We start from the raw sequence: 15,546 nt of genomic DNA on the forward strand, positions 1-15,546 counted from the left end.
GACCCATTCACTTACTGTTTTGCAAAAGACAACAGGGCCCCTAGTAGTTTCTCAGAGGAGGAGGACTGTCTTCTCTCAAAAGCACTAAAAGGAAGGTTGAGGGTCCCAGCCTTTGAGCCACCTCTTTCCTCCCCCTGCTCTTAGCTGGCCTAGTAGGTAGCTGTGAAGAAACACAGCTAATGGGCTGTCTGTATGGATCTCAGGTTCAGAGCTGAAAGGAGCCTTGGATGATCTCGACTGACCCCCTTCACCACCCTCCCCCATCATACTTGTGTGGGCTCAGAGAGGGTCACACAGCTAGATAGGACAACCCGGCCTTGGGCTCTCTCAGCATAGGGGCCACGTCCCCCCCCCCCCCCCCCCAGGCCAGGCTGCAACTCCATTCCTCTCAGCCCTTGAATAGACACACAACTGAACTCCTGGGAGACCCCCACTTACGGTGCTCCCCTTGGGAGCATCAGGCCCTTGTGCTAGGCAGCAACCGCACACACGGATATGCCTGGTAGTGTTTTGTTGGAACATCAGTTACTCCCACATCCCCCCTGCTCTATAACGTGAAGTGAGGGGCCGAGTGGGCCACAGGTGGGGGGACAGCTCAAGGTCTCCTGAAGGCTGAGGAGGGGGATTGCAGGGCCTGACTGTAATCTCCTGGACCCTGATGCAGGGCAACAGCATAGTTCCTTAGAGGACAATGAATTGTTTTTGGTTTTTTATTTTTGCTACGAAAGTTTCTAAGTGGCAGGTACTGTCCCAGGGAGGGGTCCACAGTAGACACAGTTGGCCAAGCTGTCCTTCCTGCTCCTCTATGCCAGCCCCACTGCCTGCCAGTTCTCACCTCTTCAGAGCCAGAAGGTTCCCAGTAGCCGCCTCAGGAGAGGAGCCAGGCTCCCTTCATTATAGCTGCCACCCTCCCTCTCAGGGCAGCGGTAGCCCCAGCCCCAGTGAACCAGGGAAGGAGAGCTAAAGAGCAGGCCCCAGGGAGCCTAGCCCCCCGCCCCAGTGACTGGAATAGGCAGGCCAGAAACGCAGGGAGACAGCTCTGCCAGAGCAGGGCCCCCTCCCCCTGGTGCTGAAATTTGGTAGAGAATGCTGAGGCCAGGGCTGGAGGCAGGGGGAGGGGCCCCTCTGGTGGGAGGACCAGAGAGGATCCACACTCTGGGCCTTCCGCACACCGGGGTTCCCTAGACTTGCAGGGCCCTTGCGGACTGTTAGGCCAGGCTGGTGGGGAGAACCCAGGTCTTGCAGGCACCCAGCCCCCTCCCCAACCTCCACTGCTACCGCCCTGGCTTTGGGGCATGCTGGGAGGCCTGCTTGGCTCGCTGCCTCCGCAGCCTCACAAACACCTGGGCCTCCCGATCACCCTTCCGGCTCTCCAGCAGCTGCAGGATAGGATCCCCTGTGAAGAGAGGCGTTTGGGGGTCAGCCTGCGGCGCCGGGGGTGGGGGTAAGCAGTGCCTGGCTAGTGGTGGGGGTCACAGCACTGACCCGTTCCCCAGCCATCCTGAAAACTAGTGATGGACACACACCAGCCAAGCTCACAAGACAGCCTGAGGTTATCCCCTAGCACAACCGCACTGGCACAGACACGGACCCAACTGCATTGGAAGAGGCTGAGGTGCGCTTCAGGCTGCAACTCTTGCCTCTTTGCATGAGAGCCTTAGGCTAGGGAGTCGGCCTCTTTGTGCCTCAGTTTACTTATCTGTAAAACAGCAATACCACCTGCCACACTGGGTGGTTGTAGGATTGAGAGTTAATATGCGTCAGGTGCTTAAAAGTGGCTCATAAGTGCTTGGACATGTGACCTATTCTTACTGTCCAGCCTGGAGGATGCTTGGGCTGTGCCCCCTGGTCAGAGACACTCAGGCCCTCTCCCCAAGTAAGCCTGTTAGTGACGTTCCTCCACTAGAGGGTCCCACCACACTTGGGCTAACAAATTTCCCTGGTCTCTTGATTAGACTGAGCTATCTACTCAGCACGAGCCACCACGCAGACTCCACTGGCTTCCACATCCAAGGAGGGATTTCTCTGACCCTGACTTCATTTGCTTCCCTGGGGGCCACTGCCTGAGGTTTTACAGGCTGCCCTTCCCCTGCACCCCCAGTGCTGGGCCTGGCCCTGCACCCGAAGCCTCACACACAGCCTCTGCCCTGGGGCTCAGGCCTACCGTTGAGCGCAGGGTAGGTGAGGGGCAGACGGGTCTGAGGCACCTCGCCAGGCTCCTCCGTCCCAGTCAGGCCCGGCACTGAGCGTAGTGGCAGAAAGGCCTCCCCTTCCAAGTCATCAGCCCCCAGCGTGTCATGGTCCAGCACCGTGAGCAGGAGGCAAGCTCCGTCCTTCCGGCACGGCTCAGCAGGCACCAGGCTGAGTGGGGGACAGAGTGGGGCTCAGCTGCCTGCTCCCCCACCCCACGGTCACTGGCACCCACCCGCACACACAGTTCGCCCCTGGATCTTGAGGACAGGACAGGGCTGAGGGCAGACAGGTGGGAGTTAGGATCGCAAAGCCAGTTCTCAGCCTAGTATGTCCTAACTCCTCCTCTGTGGGCTGATACTTCAAAGCAAGGGCCTCTGTCCCCAGACCTTCCCTGGAAGCAAAAGCCTCTCAGCCCAACAGGTGGGGGTCTTCCCCTCCAGTCCTGCTCCTCCTCCCGGGGTCCCAGCAAACCCCTGTGCCAGGTGCCCCTCCCTGGGACCCAAATGCGGTCATCTCAGGGGAGCCCATCGGCCTCAGGTGGGAGGAGCAGGCCCGAGGGAGGTCCGGGGCTAGGGAAGGGTGGCAGGTACAGGGACCCACTCACAATTCAAAGGTCTCATCAAACAGGGGGTGAAGGTCCTTCTTGTGCTTTTGGGTCTCCCGGGGGGCCAGCTCAGGGAACTCGTGCCTGGGCTCCAAGGTCAGTTGGACAAAGGGGTCGCTGGAGCCTGACAAGTGAGGAGGTCACCTGGGGAGGCCACGTTGCCAAGGATACCCCAGCTCTCCGCCTCGTCCAGGCCCCTGCAGCCGTGCCCTGTTCGGCAGCATTGCCCCCTCCTGGCGATCTGCAGAAACTGCACGCAGTGCTCCCGCTCGGGAGAGAACTGCCGGAGACGCGGGGGAGGGGGGCCTGAGCAAAGACTCGGGAGCGGCCAGTGGACAGCCTGCACTCACCATTGGAGTCCAGGGGCAGCAGGCTGGAGGCGCTGAGCAGTTCCACACGCAGCTTCTGCTCAGAGGCGCGGTAGGAGACTTTGACTGTGACCGCCCCTAGCTCCTCAGAAGCCGCTTCTGCCTAATAAGGGTGGGGCGCATGGGCAGTGTGGGCTGGGGCAGAGTGGAGGCGGGGCTCCAGGGACACAGGGAGTGCAAGGGAGGAAAAGGGCCTCACCTGCTGCTGGATCCGGCTGCAGAAGTACTTCTGGATGAGCTCCCTGCTAGAAGCGGCCTGCAGCTCCAGGTCTTTCTGCAGAGCCTGGGAACGGGGCACAGCTGAGAAGTCACCTGAACTGTCACACTCAACCGCAGCCCAGGACTGCCCTTGGGGAACTTGCCGCCAAGAGGGGATGTCAGTTTGATATGGAAAGCACTGGGCGTTCCAGAACCTCCGACCGCAGAACGCACCCTCAGGACAGACAGGGTGGGCTTCACAGGCGTGCTCCCCCTGCAGTGGCACAGCCACCCCCTCACCATGCTTAAAAAACCTGATGCTTGCTTTAAAACACCAAAGCTCTGCTGTGGCTGCCTTTAAATTTTCAATAATTTCTGAAAAGGGGGCTCACATTTTCTTTTCGTGCTGGGCCCCATCCGTGATGACACAGGTGAGCACAGAAAGGCAGGTGTCCCCCCCCCACCCAACCAGCTCACCAAAAGACCCCTACCTGGAAGGTGGCTGTGTGCAGGGCCTCAGGTGGCAGGCCACAGCCCTCTGCGTAGAAGCAGATCTCCAGATTCTAGGGGGTGAGACATCAGAGGTGACCCCAGGCAGCCTCCCACCAGGGTTATTTGTGGTCACTGCTATTATTACCTGAAGTGCAATCTTCAGCCTGCTAGAGGCCAGGGGGCAGCTCCGCTGGGAGGCGGCCACTTCCACCAGGACGGTGAGCGTGTGGGTCCAGAGCAGGGTCAGAAGGCTGGGGTGAGGTGCAGAGGGACATCAGTCACAGGATAGGAGGGTGGAAGGGGAGGAAGCAGAGACACTCTTGAGAAAGGGACCCAGACCCACCCCCAGCTCCTCCCCACCCCCACCCTCCACTTCTACCCTCTTCTCAGGTAGGGCTGGAGCCACAGGCAGGAGTGGGGCAGGGAGGACAAGGCGGGGGGGGGGGGGGGGGGGGGGGGCAGGTGGGCGGGGCCAGTCCCAACCAATGTGTCTCATAACCTAGCAGAGAAGCCTGCTCAGTAGGATTATCAAACCCCAACAAACAAGGTGGGGAGGGGAGGCTGGTCCCCCAGTGACAGAATCAGGATTCAGTAGAGGAGTGGCCAGAATGAAGAAGATTCCAGCATGGATAAGGATGGATAAACTGTCAGGAGAAAAAAATAGCAACCAAGCCACAGTCCTACTAACTACCTGAAAGAACTGAATTTTGACACGCCAAAGTAGATTCAGGCAGTTAAGTACAAAAAAAAAAAAAAAAATTGGGTTGTGTAATTAAGAACGGGGAAGGTCATACTAATTAAAGGTAGTTAATGTAGTCAACATATTTGGGTGCTTATTATGCCCCCAGACAATGTTCTAATGGCTGTTGAGACAGCAGTGAGTGAAATCCCTGGAGTGGGGATTTAACTCTGTTTCAGCTGAACAAATGGCATGTTGTGGCCTGAGAAATGAAGAAGGCGGGCTTCCCGGGGGCCGCTGCACCAGGAGTGGTACGCGGGGAGCACGGGCAGCAGCCTCAGAGCCCGGATCCCATGGGGAGGACCCACGGCCATCGGTCTGCAGCGCGCCAACCACTTCCTTTGCATAGGCGCTACATTCGACACCCCACGTGACTCACTTGGTCCTCATTAAAGGCCAGAACTATGATCATCTGCACGGAAAACCTGAGTAATCTGTGCACTCCGCCCACCGAGCAACAGCAAAGCTAGAGTCTGAATTCAGGTGGGCTGGGGCCCACACCCTTGACTTCTAGCCATGCTGCCCAGGCCCCTGCTCGAAGAGAGACCCTAACTAGGGGCACCTGGGAGGCTCAGTCGGTTAAGTGCCCGATTTCGGCTTAGGTCATGATCTGATCTCACCATTCGTGGGTTCAAGCCCCACATCAGGCTCTGTGTGGAGAGCCTGGAGCCTGCTTTGGATACTGTCTCCCTCTCACTCGGCCCCTCCCCTGCTCACACTCTGTCTGTCTGTCTCTCTCTCTCTCTCTCTCCCTCTCTCAAAAATAAATAAACATTAAAAAAAATTTTTTTAAAGGCACCCTAACTAGAAGTTCCCCTGAATCATGGGAGAATACCCATTGCCTGTAACGTTAGGAGGGGAGATGAGCCAGCAAGGCCCACAGACAGCCCACGGCTAAAGGAGAAGGCAGCTTTCTGCTCAGCCTAAAGGGAAATGGGCAAGTGTGTGAGGAAGTGAGCCCCCTGTCCCTGGAGGTGAGCCTTGAAGCAGAGGCTGGTTGCATCCTCCCCTGAGAATGGATGCTGAGGCCGGAAAAGAGGGGCTGGTGGGAGGCGGTGGGGCGCCGCAGGGTGGGAGGTTGCCGCAGACCTGTTGAAGTTCTCTTGCACCAAGTTGGTGTTCATGTAGCAGAGCTTCACTTCCAGAAACTTCATCAGGGGCAGGATGGCCTGGGGAGAGGGGTGGGCAGCACGTCTGGTTCTGGCCCATTCCCATGCCCTGACTCGGAAGGGCAAACAGGACCGGGAGCTTTTGTGCACTTGCTTTGGGACATCTGCAGGAGCTGACCCCTGCCCACAGCCGGCTCCAGCCACACTGGCCTCCTGTACGCACGGTCCTGGCTCGGGGCCCTGGCCTTTGCCGTTCCCTCCCCTGGAAATCCTCATGGCTCCTTCTCTGGCTTCCTTTAGGTCTGGGCTCAGCTGTCACCCTTGAGGAAGGCTTTCTCCAGCCACTGTCTAAAAATATCTCCATTTTCTCTAGCACTTATTATCTAACATGCCATGTGTGTGCACGCACACACACACGTACGTATAGTTTTAGTTACATACATGTACTTGGCTCTTTCACCTCCCCTACCAGAATGTAAGCTCTAGGAAGGGCGGACTTTTCGTAATTTTTGTTCATTGATATATATCCCAGTGCCTAAATCAGCGCCTGGGACAGAGTGAGTGCTTCAATAGTTGATGACTTAATGAGTCAGCGTCTCCCAAACAACCAAAGGTATGCATCACTGTGCCCCCTGACAGGTGAGGATGCTCGAATCAGCTGGCTTGTGCAAACAGGAGCTGAGAAGGATGCACGCCCAGATCTGTCTGGCTGCAAAGTCCAAGCTCTCCCCGACTGCAGTCCCCACACTGATGCTGGGAGAGTCTGTGGAATGACCCAACCCTGCCCCCTTAGCATCCAAGGAGGAAACCGAGGTCCAGGAGGGAACATTTCTGGCCCAAGTCTGGGGGACTCATCGCTGACATCCCACCGACTTCAGCTCCCTGCCACCCTAAGCCCCTTTGGCAAAGCTGAGCAGGGAGGGCCACTCACATCCTCAGGCAGGACAGACTCCTTGACACTCACGAGCTTCTGGATGTGCTTGGCAATGCCCACCTCCAGCTGGGGACACAAAGCAGGAGGGAGACCAGGGCGTAAGTGCGGGGAGGACGGGGTGAGGCCACTTGGAGCCTGGGTTTAGGTTCGGGAAGGGGTAGGGGCCGGACATCAGCCCAAGTCCGGTGGGGGGTGGGGGCGGGGGGCCCTGCGGATCAGACAAGGTACCTGCTCGGCCAGGGTGCGGACGCCAGTGCGGATCTCGTGGCCCAGCCCGGCCAGCGCGCCCTGCAGCTGGGCATACAGCGTGTTCTGCAGCTGCCCCTGCTCCAGCACAGCCCCTACCCGCTGTTCCAGCGCCTCCCATGCCAGCTGGGTGGGCAGCTTGCCGATCACCAGCCGCAGCTGCTCCATGTCGTTCACCACCACGCATAGCTGAGGGCAGGCACGGGCGCAGGAGGCAGAGCTTCCGGAGTTGTGCCGGGACTGGCAGCCCCTACCCCCACCCCGGTCCCCGACACCCAGGTCCGGCCCTTACCATGTTGGCCGCCTGGCCCTGGTCCTTCTGGCCTGCGGAGAGCTCCCGGGCCCGGGCCTTTATGAGGCTGCAGTACACCAGGGCCAGCCGACAGGTATCCTGGGGTGGGGAGAGGAGGATCAACGCGGGGGGAGCCCACGAGGGGGTCAATGTGGAGAGGCACGGAAATCTCGGTGACTTGGGGACTTAAGACACAGGCCTTCGGAGGCTGCTGGGGCAGGAGGAGCTGGGGAGAAAGAGGGTGAGTGAAATGGGGCTGTCCTAGAAAGGAGGGGAAGGACCCACGAAGACGCCGCACCTCCACAAACTTGACGGTGATCATGAAGGCCTCCTCTGGGTCGGGCCAGTCCAGCTGCCGGGCAGTATGGCTGATCTGGGCGAAACAGGTGGACAGATCCACGGCTGATGTGCTGTGCTTGGTCAGTTCACCCAGGGGCACCAACTGGGGGATGGGAGAGGGTGCAGAAAGGAGGGCTCAGGCCTTGCCAGATTCCTGCTCCTCCCTCCCTCCTTCCTTCCACAAGCATGCAGGACGGGGCGGGGCCGGGGGTGGGGGGCGGACTACCAGGGGTGCGAGCGAGGCTCCCCACCCAGGGAACCCCCGGCTGCACAGATCAGTCTGTGAAGGAAAGCCACGCTTTACACCAAGGATATCAGGAGGCGGCGTTTTGCACAACTGGCTCCAAGAGCCGGTTACCAGCTTCTGCACATCCTGGAGGTACAAGCAGAGCCCTGAGCCCCACCCCCAAAGCTGGGACCCCATCCCTGATCTCGGGCCCCGCCCCCACCTCATCCATCTGCACAGCGCGCTGCACCCGCGCCAGGGCCACACTGTATGTCTTCTGCAGCCAGGAGGGGACGGCGGGCTGGAACCAGCGGTGAAAGCCATCCAGGGCCAGGACGCCATCCCTGGGGAGGGCCGGGGCTCAGCCTGGGAGCCTCTCCTCAGCCCTCCTCTCTCTTTTGTGCTGACCCGCCACTGCCCACCTCTCTGCGGGGACTGGGCCCAGCTGGCAGAGCTCCTTGAGGCTGACATAGAGCTGGAATAGACTCTCGCCCACCTCCGGGGACACGGGGCTGCCCGCCGCCGCCGCCGTGTGGTCCTGTACCCGCTTGGCCACCTGCGAAGGGAAGGCGTGGGGACAGGGCTCCAGAGCCAGGGTAGAGGGCACGGCCCGGAGACGCGGGGCGAGACTCACCAGCCACTGAAGCTCCAGGAAAGCCATGGAGAAGAGGTTGACCTTGAGGGCACTGGAAGGAAGGCGACAGGTGTGACCTGGTGGCACACACAGGGGTCCTTCTGGTCCCTCTTCTGAGCCCCCGCCGCACTACCTCCCAACCCAGCCACCTGCTCACTTCTGGAAGATCTTGTTCCACGTGCGCTGGCACTGGTGTAGGTCGCCAATGATGTCCTGCACCAGGCTCAGCAAGGCCTTGCCTGCCTGCAGCATGCCCTGGCAGGGACAGAGGTGCGCTGAGCAGGGCTGCAAGGGGCGAGCACCCCACCCCGCCGCCCTGCCCGAGCCCCCTCACCTGCACCATGGGCTGATGGTGCTGCTGCTTCAGGTGGAACCATTCGACGGTGCCGGTCTGCGGGCAAAGAGGCGGTGAGCAGGGAGGGTCACTAGGTTCAGGCACGTGCCCTCCTCGTCCCCAGGGCGAGTACCCATACCCGCAGCGCCTCGGTCACCAGGCGGGGCAGGGGGGCGCTGTCGGGGCACAGCTCCCTAAAGGCCTTCATCTTGCACATCTGTACCAGGACCCTGTGGGGACAGACAGCTGGGTCCAGGATGCCCGCTGCCCCTGTACCCCCCCCCTCCCATCTCCAGCAGGCTGCCGCATCCCTGCAGGCACCCTCGTTCCTGGCCTCACTGAAGAAGGGGAGGGGGTAGCCGCTGACCTGAGAAGAGATTGCAGCCGGGCTGGGGAGTCGGGGACAGAGAGGGGGAAAACAGACCGGAACCTCCTGATGAGGGAGAGGCCGTAGGCCAGCAGGTTGCGGAACGAGGCAGCCAGTTCTTCTTGCTGCAGGGCCAGGCAGAGTCGGGAGCTGCTTTGCGGGGCCCGGACCGCCATTCCCGCACCCTGAGCTCTGCCTGCCCAACACCCCTCATTCCACCGCAGCCCACCTGTTCTGCCTTGAGCCGGCCCTGGATCCACTGGTACTCGATGCTGGTGATGGGGTGCAGGAGGCAGCTGCTCGGGAACTCCAGGCTCTGGTAGAGACGACTATAGGCCAGCCACTGCCTGCAGCGGACAGGAAGCCCTCAGCCCCGCCAGGCGGGGCAGCGTCCTTCCCGCTGCTCACCGGCCCTGGGGAGGGACAGCGAGGTGCCCTGCCCCCGAGACCTCCTATGGACCCCCATCAACCTCATCAAGTTGTTTTTCAAACGTGTAAATGAATCATCTGTTCCTCAAATTGGGATATCTGTGACTTAAAGATTCAGGATCTCGGGGCGCCTGGCTGGCTCAGTCGGTCAAGGGGCGGACTCTTGATTTCAGCTCAGGTCGTGATCTCACGGTTGTGAGTTTGAGCCCCGCGTCGGGCTCTGCGCTCACAGCGCGGAGCCGGCCTTAGATTCTCCGTCTCTCTCTCTGCCCCTCCCCCTGCTCATGCGTGCTCTCTCTCTTTCTCAAAAATAAACGTTTAAAAAAATTATTTAATATAAAAAAATAAGAAGAATTCAGGATTTCTTGCTTCTTTCGAAAAAAAGATTTGGAGACTTGAGCCTTCATGCACACGTGCCAAACATCAGCTGGGACTGCCCCGTACACAGTTTAGGGGACACTGCACAGAGGTGATGACCAAGCTGAAATGTGGCCCAAGCGGGACTGTGAAGGAGGACGGAAGAGAAGAGCAGCCCAGGGACAGGCCTCGTCCCGACCGGGACACCGCACTGCATGCTCGGGCCCCGCAGGACCCTGGGCCCTTGCTGTGGGTGCCCACTCCTGGGCCCAGCCTCACCCACATCCCCTGTCCACTTATCTGGGAATACCCACCTGCCCAGGGTCCTACAAGCTGCCCTTCTCCCCCAGCCCCCTTCCGGCCCCTACTCAAGTGCCAAGTGTCAGCCGTGGCCCCGGGGCAGCCGGCACCGTCATTCCTCCTGGCCTGGCCAGCGCCCGGGGTGCCCCCAGTTCTGTACTCCTCACCCGCACAGGAACATCTGAGGACTCGCGCGTGCCCCTCCCCTCGTTCCCACAACCTCTTGGGGCACAGGGGATGGGACAGGCCCTCAACACAGATCTGGTAATGCCGGCGCGCAAGTCTGTTGACTCAAGGGTGGTGGTGCTGGAAGACGGGGCTGCCGATCTGGGGCAGGGGTGGCGAATTCAAATGCCAGGGAGTGACATGGGCCGATGGCAGCCGTGAGGGGCCGGGGAGGCCGTGCGCTCCGTCGTGGCCAGCTATAGCCCAGCAGAGCGACAGCACTTAGGGTCCGTGGGACGCTGGACACGTGACTCCATGTGGAAAACCTCCAGATTTGTAAAAGTGGGCAACTGACTCGAAACTGAAAACACAGGGAGACCGCCTGGGCGGCTCAGCCGGAGAAGCGTCCAACTCCTGATTTCGGCTCAGGTTATGATCTGAGCTCGAGCCCCGCATCAGGCTCTACGCCGACGGCAAGGAGCTTGCTCGGGCTTCTCTCTCTCACTCTGTATGCCCAACCCACGTAAATGAACCCGCGTAAATAAAACAAAAACAACTTAGAACACACAGGTGGGGCCAAACAGAAATCTCCCGAGGGTTCGACTTTGAGCTGCCAGCCTGTAGGAGGACAGGTGACCCTCCCGGGTGCTCCGGCTGGGCCGTGCACTCACGCCATGGACTGGTGGAAGTCGGACAGGTCCTTCTGCGTGGCATGGAGAAAGAGGATGGTAGCAGCCTGGGGACTCAGCGACCCGTCCCAGGAGGTACTGCCCGCCTGCGGGGACAGGTGGAGGGGTGTCAGGACCCAGCAGGCGAGCCCCGTACCACCCGGCGCTGGGAGGGCAGTACCTGGTGCTGGGTGACCTCGTGGGACACGAGCTGCTGCAGCAGGTGGAGGTGCACCGTGTAGCTGGGCTGGGAGCGGCTGGCCGCGGTGGCTCTCTGCAACGGGGCCAGCACGGCGGCGAGTGGAGGGCCCCGCGGCCGGTGCGGCCCGTCCGGCCACCCCAGGCAGGCCCCTGGACGGTCCCTGCACCCGGCCCCCAACCTACCCGCTTGTGAATGAGCTGGAACTGGAGGTGGCACTGACCGCGGTCGGGGTAGGTCTCGGTGCAGGGCTCCAGAGGGTACCACTGATCCTCTTGGCAGCGTAGGTCCTGGCGGGAAGGGCGGGCAGGGGGTGCCCGTGCCCATGGGTGGCATGAATCTCACACAGTTGGGGGCAGAGGAGGCAAGAGGAGGGAGACCCCAGGCCCTGCTTGGTGTGGACCCGGTACCACTCCCCTGAACTCCTCGCGAACCCCCTTTCGGTCTCTCTCCTGAGCCTCTTTCCTGACCCCACTCACCTGTAGCCTCAGAACCACGTTCCCCAGAAAATCATCCTGGCCTTTGTCCTTCCGGGCCTCCTTAAAGATCCTGTTCCAGGCAGGGTCCATGAGGGGGATGGGCCAAGACACTGAGGGGTCAGGCTGGGATCCGTCCCCATCCTGGGCCCAGACACAGCCTGCAGCCCAGCAGACAACCCGCATGCACGGGGAGGGCAGAGGGGCCCACACGCCCTCCCCAGGAGCCTGCTCCCCACGGCATTCACCTCCGCAGCCCATGCAGATCGGTGAGTTCCCCGAGCTTCTGTCTGACAGACTCCACGGTATCCAGGTCCCTGAGGGGGGCAAAGGTCTGAGCAGGAGGCAGGGAGGGTGTCCGGGGAGCCCCTGACCCCTTCGGGAGGAGGGCCTACCCCACCCCCACTCGCCCCCTTTCTCTCCCTGACCCCGCCAGGCAGGGGACGCCCCTCACCACATGTCCAGATGGAAGCTTGAGTTGCTTATGTCCTCAAACTCCCTACAGGGAGGAAAGGGCACGGCTGAGGGCCTTGGAGGGCCGGAGCCAACCAGAGCCTGTCCCTAGGAGCTCCCTCCCCCACTCCACCACCGTCCAGTCCGACCCCTCCTAGCAAACTGCTCCTCCGTCCTCTAAAGCAAGGCTTTGGCCTACCCCCCGGACGAACCCAGTCCAACCCTCCACACCCCGCCTGCACACGTGGGCCACTGCTCTGTCCTGTCTGGCCTCCCGTCTATCTCTGGCCCAGGGAGCAGGCTCCTCCTCTGGTCAGGCCAAGTCACCTCCCCTGAGTCAGGAAGTCCCGCTGATCTCACTGAGGGGATAGGGGCTGGGGCCGGGCCACGTACAGGATGAAGGTCTCCTCCCAGACAGGGTTGAGGGTCTGGGTGATGACCTGGGTGCGGTGGGTCTGCTCCTCCGGGATGGTGTGTCTCACCACAGCCTTCTGCCGATGCCGGGACCCAGGGCTGCCTCCCGGCGCCCCTACCCCCTGCTCAATGCCCAGCAGGCAGTAGGGGTCACTGAATCCTGGGGAAGGGGGGGAAGGACGAGGCCACCAGGGTGTTGGCCAGGCTCCCTGGGAGACTCCCTCATCACCCCAGGGGCAGAGCCCCAGCCCATCCACAGACTGGAAGGGCCCGGGGTCAGCAGCACCCAGGTGAGCCCCGGGGGACGTCTGGGAGATGGGAGCTCCCTCCCAGTTCTGGGACAGCCTGATGGGGAGAAGGAGATGTTGGCAAGAAGGCCCTCAGGAACCCTCACCCTCTACTCACCACTGACGTCTTTGCCCAGAATGCCCTTGGCTTGTTTCACCGTTGCCTTCAGACAAAATATTGGCTTCTGGAAGGACGGGAGGGTGAGCCTGACTCCTGGAGGGAGCTGGGCTTCCCGGCCCCTGTCCTAGCCTAGGGCAGTCCTGGACCAGGGTTACCTCAAGCTTCTGGACCTTCTGCAACAGCTGCTGGTGTTCCTCGGGCCCCATGTGGAAGGCCTGGTGGGATGGGACCGTAAGAGACTTAGGGCACAGGGCGGGGACGGCCGGCGGGGAAGAGGACTCCTGCCTGAGTCCAGGCTGCAGGATGGCGGGCAGAGTGGGGGCTGGGCTCACCTCCTGCAGGTATCGAAGCAGCTCTGAGGCCTCCTTCACATGGTTGGGCTCGGGCTGACCCAGGCGGTGCAGGATGGTGTAGAGAGCTTCCTCGTAGAGTAGGGCCCGCTGAGGCACAGCACAGTCACCTCAGGGACCCCTGTCAGCCCACTGCAAGGCGAGCCCCCCCACCCGCCCCCCGCCATCCACCCCTGGCACCAGCACTGCACTCCCAAAGCTGGGACGAGGCACCCCCAACGTGTGGGGGATGGGGGGGTTAAGACCCAGAAGTCTCCCTCCCCTGCTGTTGCCATCAGCCTTGGCCAGTGGCCAAGAAGAGTGTTCTGAAGAATGTGGGGCTGCCTCCCACCACCTCACTGCCTCCCCAATACTCTGATTCTTACCTCTTCAGGGGAGAAGTGGTGGGATGGAGGCTCGATCTGGGGAGCAAGGTGAAAAGACAGAGGTCCCCAAGGCCTGGACCAGGGCTCAGACAGCAGGAACGGCTCCTCACCGAGCAGGCCCAGGCCTAGGGCTGCGGGGTCCCCGGCCTCCAACCCACCAGGGCCGCACACCTGTTCCCACAGCAGGCCTCCCGGGAGTCCAGGCCCCGGACCGCCTTCCTCGTCCCCTGGCCGGCCGCGGCTGAAGTCCATTGGCGCTTGGCTGCCCCAGCAGGGTGAGCTCGCGGCACCCGTGGCCCCAACCTCCCTTCCTTCCCCAGAGGAAGCAGCACCGCTTATCGGGTCGGCCACGCTCACACCCCAGCGGCGGAAGTGAGGCCCAGCAGTGGAGGTGGGAGACTGGGGGACATGCCAAGCAGGCCTGGGGGCCGCTCAGCTGGTCCCCCCCCCACCCCCCAGCCCACGGCAGGGCCGCTCCCTAACAGCTGGTGACTTTGGAGCTGGAGGAGCAGAGGATGGGGTGGGTGGCCCCACCAAAGGCACAGGCTCAGAGAGCCTCAGACCCCAAGACCTGAGGCCCAGGATGGCCCAGAGAACACGCGGCAGCCCCCGGTCTGCCAACCCAGAAGGTCCTGCCCAGGTGCCGAGAAAGGCAGGGAAGGGACCACACCCTTAGCCCCAGCCCGTGAGAGGTGGAGCCCCGCACCCTGGCCACTCTCCTCACTGAGGTCACTCCTACCTCCTGAGCCGTTCGGGGCAGGGGATCCTGCAGATCTCTGACCCTGCGGCGCCTTATCTTGATGGCCTGGCGTAAGAGGGGAGGGCGCCGCTGGGACTGGGAGAGGTGTGTCGCCATGGTGGCCCGTTCTGCCCTTCCCCTCTGCCGCAGGGTGAAGATCGCGAAGCCACAGGATTATGCAAAGAGCACCGGGTGCCACCCTGCGCGAGGGAGGGGTGGGGGCCGGCGGGCCGGGGGAGGTTCCGGTCAGGGTTTCACCACCTCTGAGGCCTGTACCTTCCTCCCTCCGGCCTGCTGGGGTCCTGGGAGGAACTCTCCCGAACGGGAGGCAGGTGGACCCGGTGGGCGGGTCCGGCTCCACCCCACCCTCCCACAGAGGCTGGGAGACTGGGGGGGGGGGGGCGTCAGCGCCACCCTGCCCCCTCCCAGCTGTGCACCCGGCTGGGCCAGGGGCTGAGGGGAGCTGCCCCGTGTCAGTGGGGTTCTCACCCACAGACCTAGGGCGGAGCTGGGCAGGGCACAGGGTGGGGGCTCCAGAGAGGCATCTCCCCAGGGGGCAGCCAACTGCTCAGCCTGCTCCACTCCACAGGTGACATTCCACCAAGGTGACTGGGCCAAGCTGTGCTGGGCGGAGACGGCCCTGGGGCCCCTGCCCCCACAAGGACATCAAGAGGGTGCTCCCTTCACATGCCCTTGTAGGGGGTTAGCCAACCCCAGGGACTCCTGGGCGGGGCTGGCCAGAGGACGAGGCTGGAGAGACGGTGCAGCCCAGCCAGAAGGGACAGGAAAATAGGACACTTCAGTGCTGGGCTTTCTGAGCTCCCAGAGGCACGGATGCCACACCCATGGCCTTCCTCCAGGCCAGGGCCCAGGGGGGTGCAGGGCTGGGCACGGAGGCTGGCTCTTCCCTGCTCCCAGGCACGGAGCTTCACAAGGAGAAGGCACCCGCAGGAGGGGCCACCTGACACGTCCCTCCCACAGGCACCCTTCCACGAGGTGGTGAGCACAGCAGCCCGGCCCCTGGTTCTAAAGCTCCCAGCCCAGGACGGCTGCTGGGCTGCTCCAGGCCCCAGGGGACCCCGTGGGTGGGCGAAGTTGCCGAGTAACCACCGTGGAATGGAGACGTGGGAGGCTGGAGTGGTCCTGGG

At 62.0% G+C, this 15,546-nt stretch overlaps 1 protein-coding gene across 4 annotated transcripts; it reads right to left on the minus strand.

Moving 5' to 3' along the window:
* Positions 1-696: 696 nt before the first annotated feature.
* Positions 697-15,522, minus strand: UNC13D (unc-13 homolog D). Of its 4 annotated transcripts, XM_003997162.5 has the most exons (33): positions 14,896-15,522; positions 14,399-14,598; positions 13,660-13,695; positions 13,277-13,384; positions 13,100-13,159; positions 12,942-13,008; positions 12,516-12,696; positions 12,124-12,168; positions 11,918-11,986; positions 11,673-11,742; positions 11,379-11,483; positions 11,176-11,268; positions 10,998-11,101; positions 9,305-9,422; positions 9,076-9,200; positions 8,848-8,938; positions 8,709-8,765; positions 8,532-8,629; positions 8,375-8,426; positions 8,163-8,296; positions 7,964-8,084; positions 7,474-7,617; positions 7,176-7,274; positions 6,866-7,072; positions 6,635-6,703; positions 5,684-5,763; positions 4,001-4,106; positions 3,855-3,926; positions 3,365-3,448; positions 3,148-3,268; positions 2,798-2,921; positions 2,165-2,361; positions 697-1,396 (listed from the first exon to the last, which is right to left on the minus strand). In XM_003997162.5, the coding sequence occupies exons 2-33, from the start codon at positions 14,513-14,515 to the stop codon at positions 1,275-1,277; spliced, it is 3,276 nt and encodes a 1,091-aa protein (XP_003997211.1). In that variant the 5' UTR covers positions 14,516-14,598; positions 14,896-15,522; the 3' UTR covers positions 697-1,274. The 4 variants fall into 4 exon arrangements, 3 of the variants coding, with proteins under 3 accessions (XP_003997211.1, XP_006940657.1, XP_019673820.1); XM_006940595.4 differs by lacking the exons at positions 14,399-14,598; positions 14,896-15,522 and adding an exon at positions 13,831-14,392; XR_006589678.1 differs by lacking the exon at positions 2,798-2,921.
* Between the last annotated feature and the right edge of the window lie 24 nt (positions 15,523-15,546).

The sequence above is a fragment of the Felis catus genome, chromosome E1 (assembly GCF_018350175.1).
Source record: "Felis catus isolate Fca126 chromosome E1, F.catus_Fca126_mat1.0, whole genome shotgun sequence".
NCBI classification, from domain to species: domain Eukaryota; kingdom Metazoa; phylum Chordata; class Mammalia; order Carnivora; family Felidae; genus Felis; species Felis catus.

Coding starts and splice junctions, on each gene's coding strand:
- UNC13D (XM_003997162.5), bottom strand. CDS start 14,515: ATGGCGACACACCTCTCCCAGTCCCAGCGGCGCCCTCCCCTCTTACGC. Junction 12,169..12,515: donor TGGGAGGAGACCTTCATCCT/GTACGTGGCCCG, acceptor TCCTCCCTGTAG/GGAGTTTGAGGACATAAGCA. Junction 9,423..10,997: donor GACTTCCACCAGTCCATGGC/GTGAGTGCACGG, acceptor TGTCCGCTGCAG/GCAGTGGCTGGCCTATAGTC.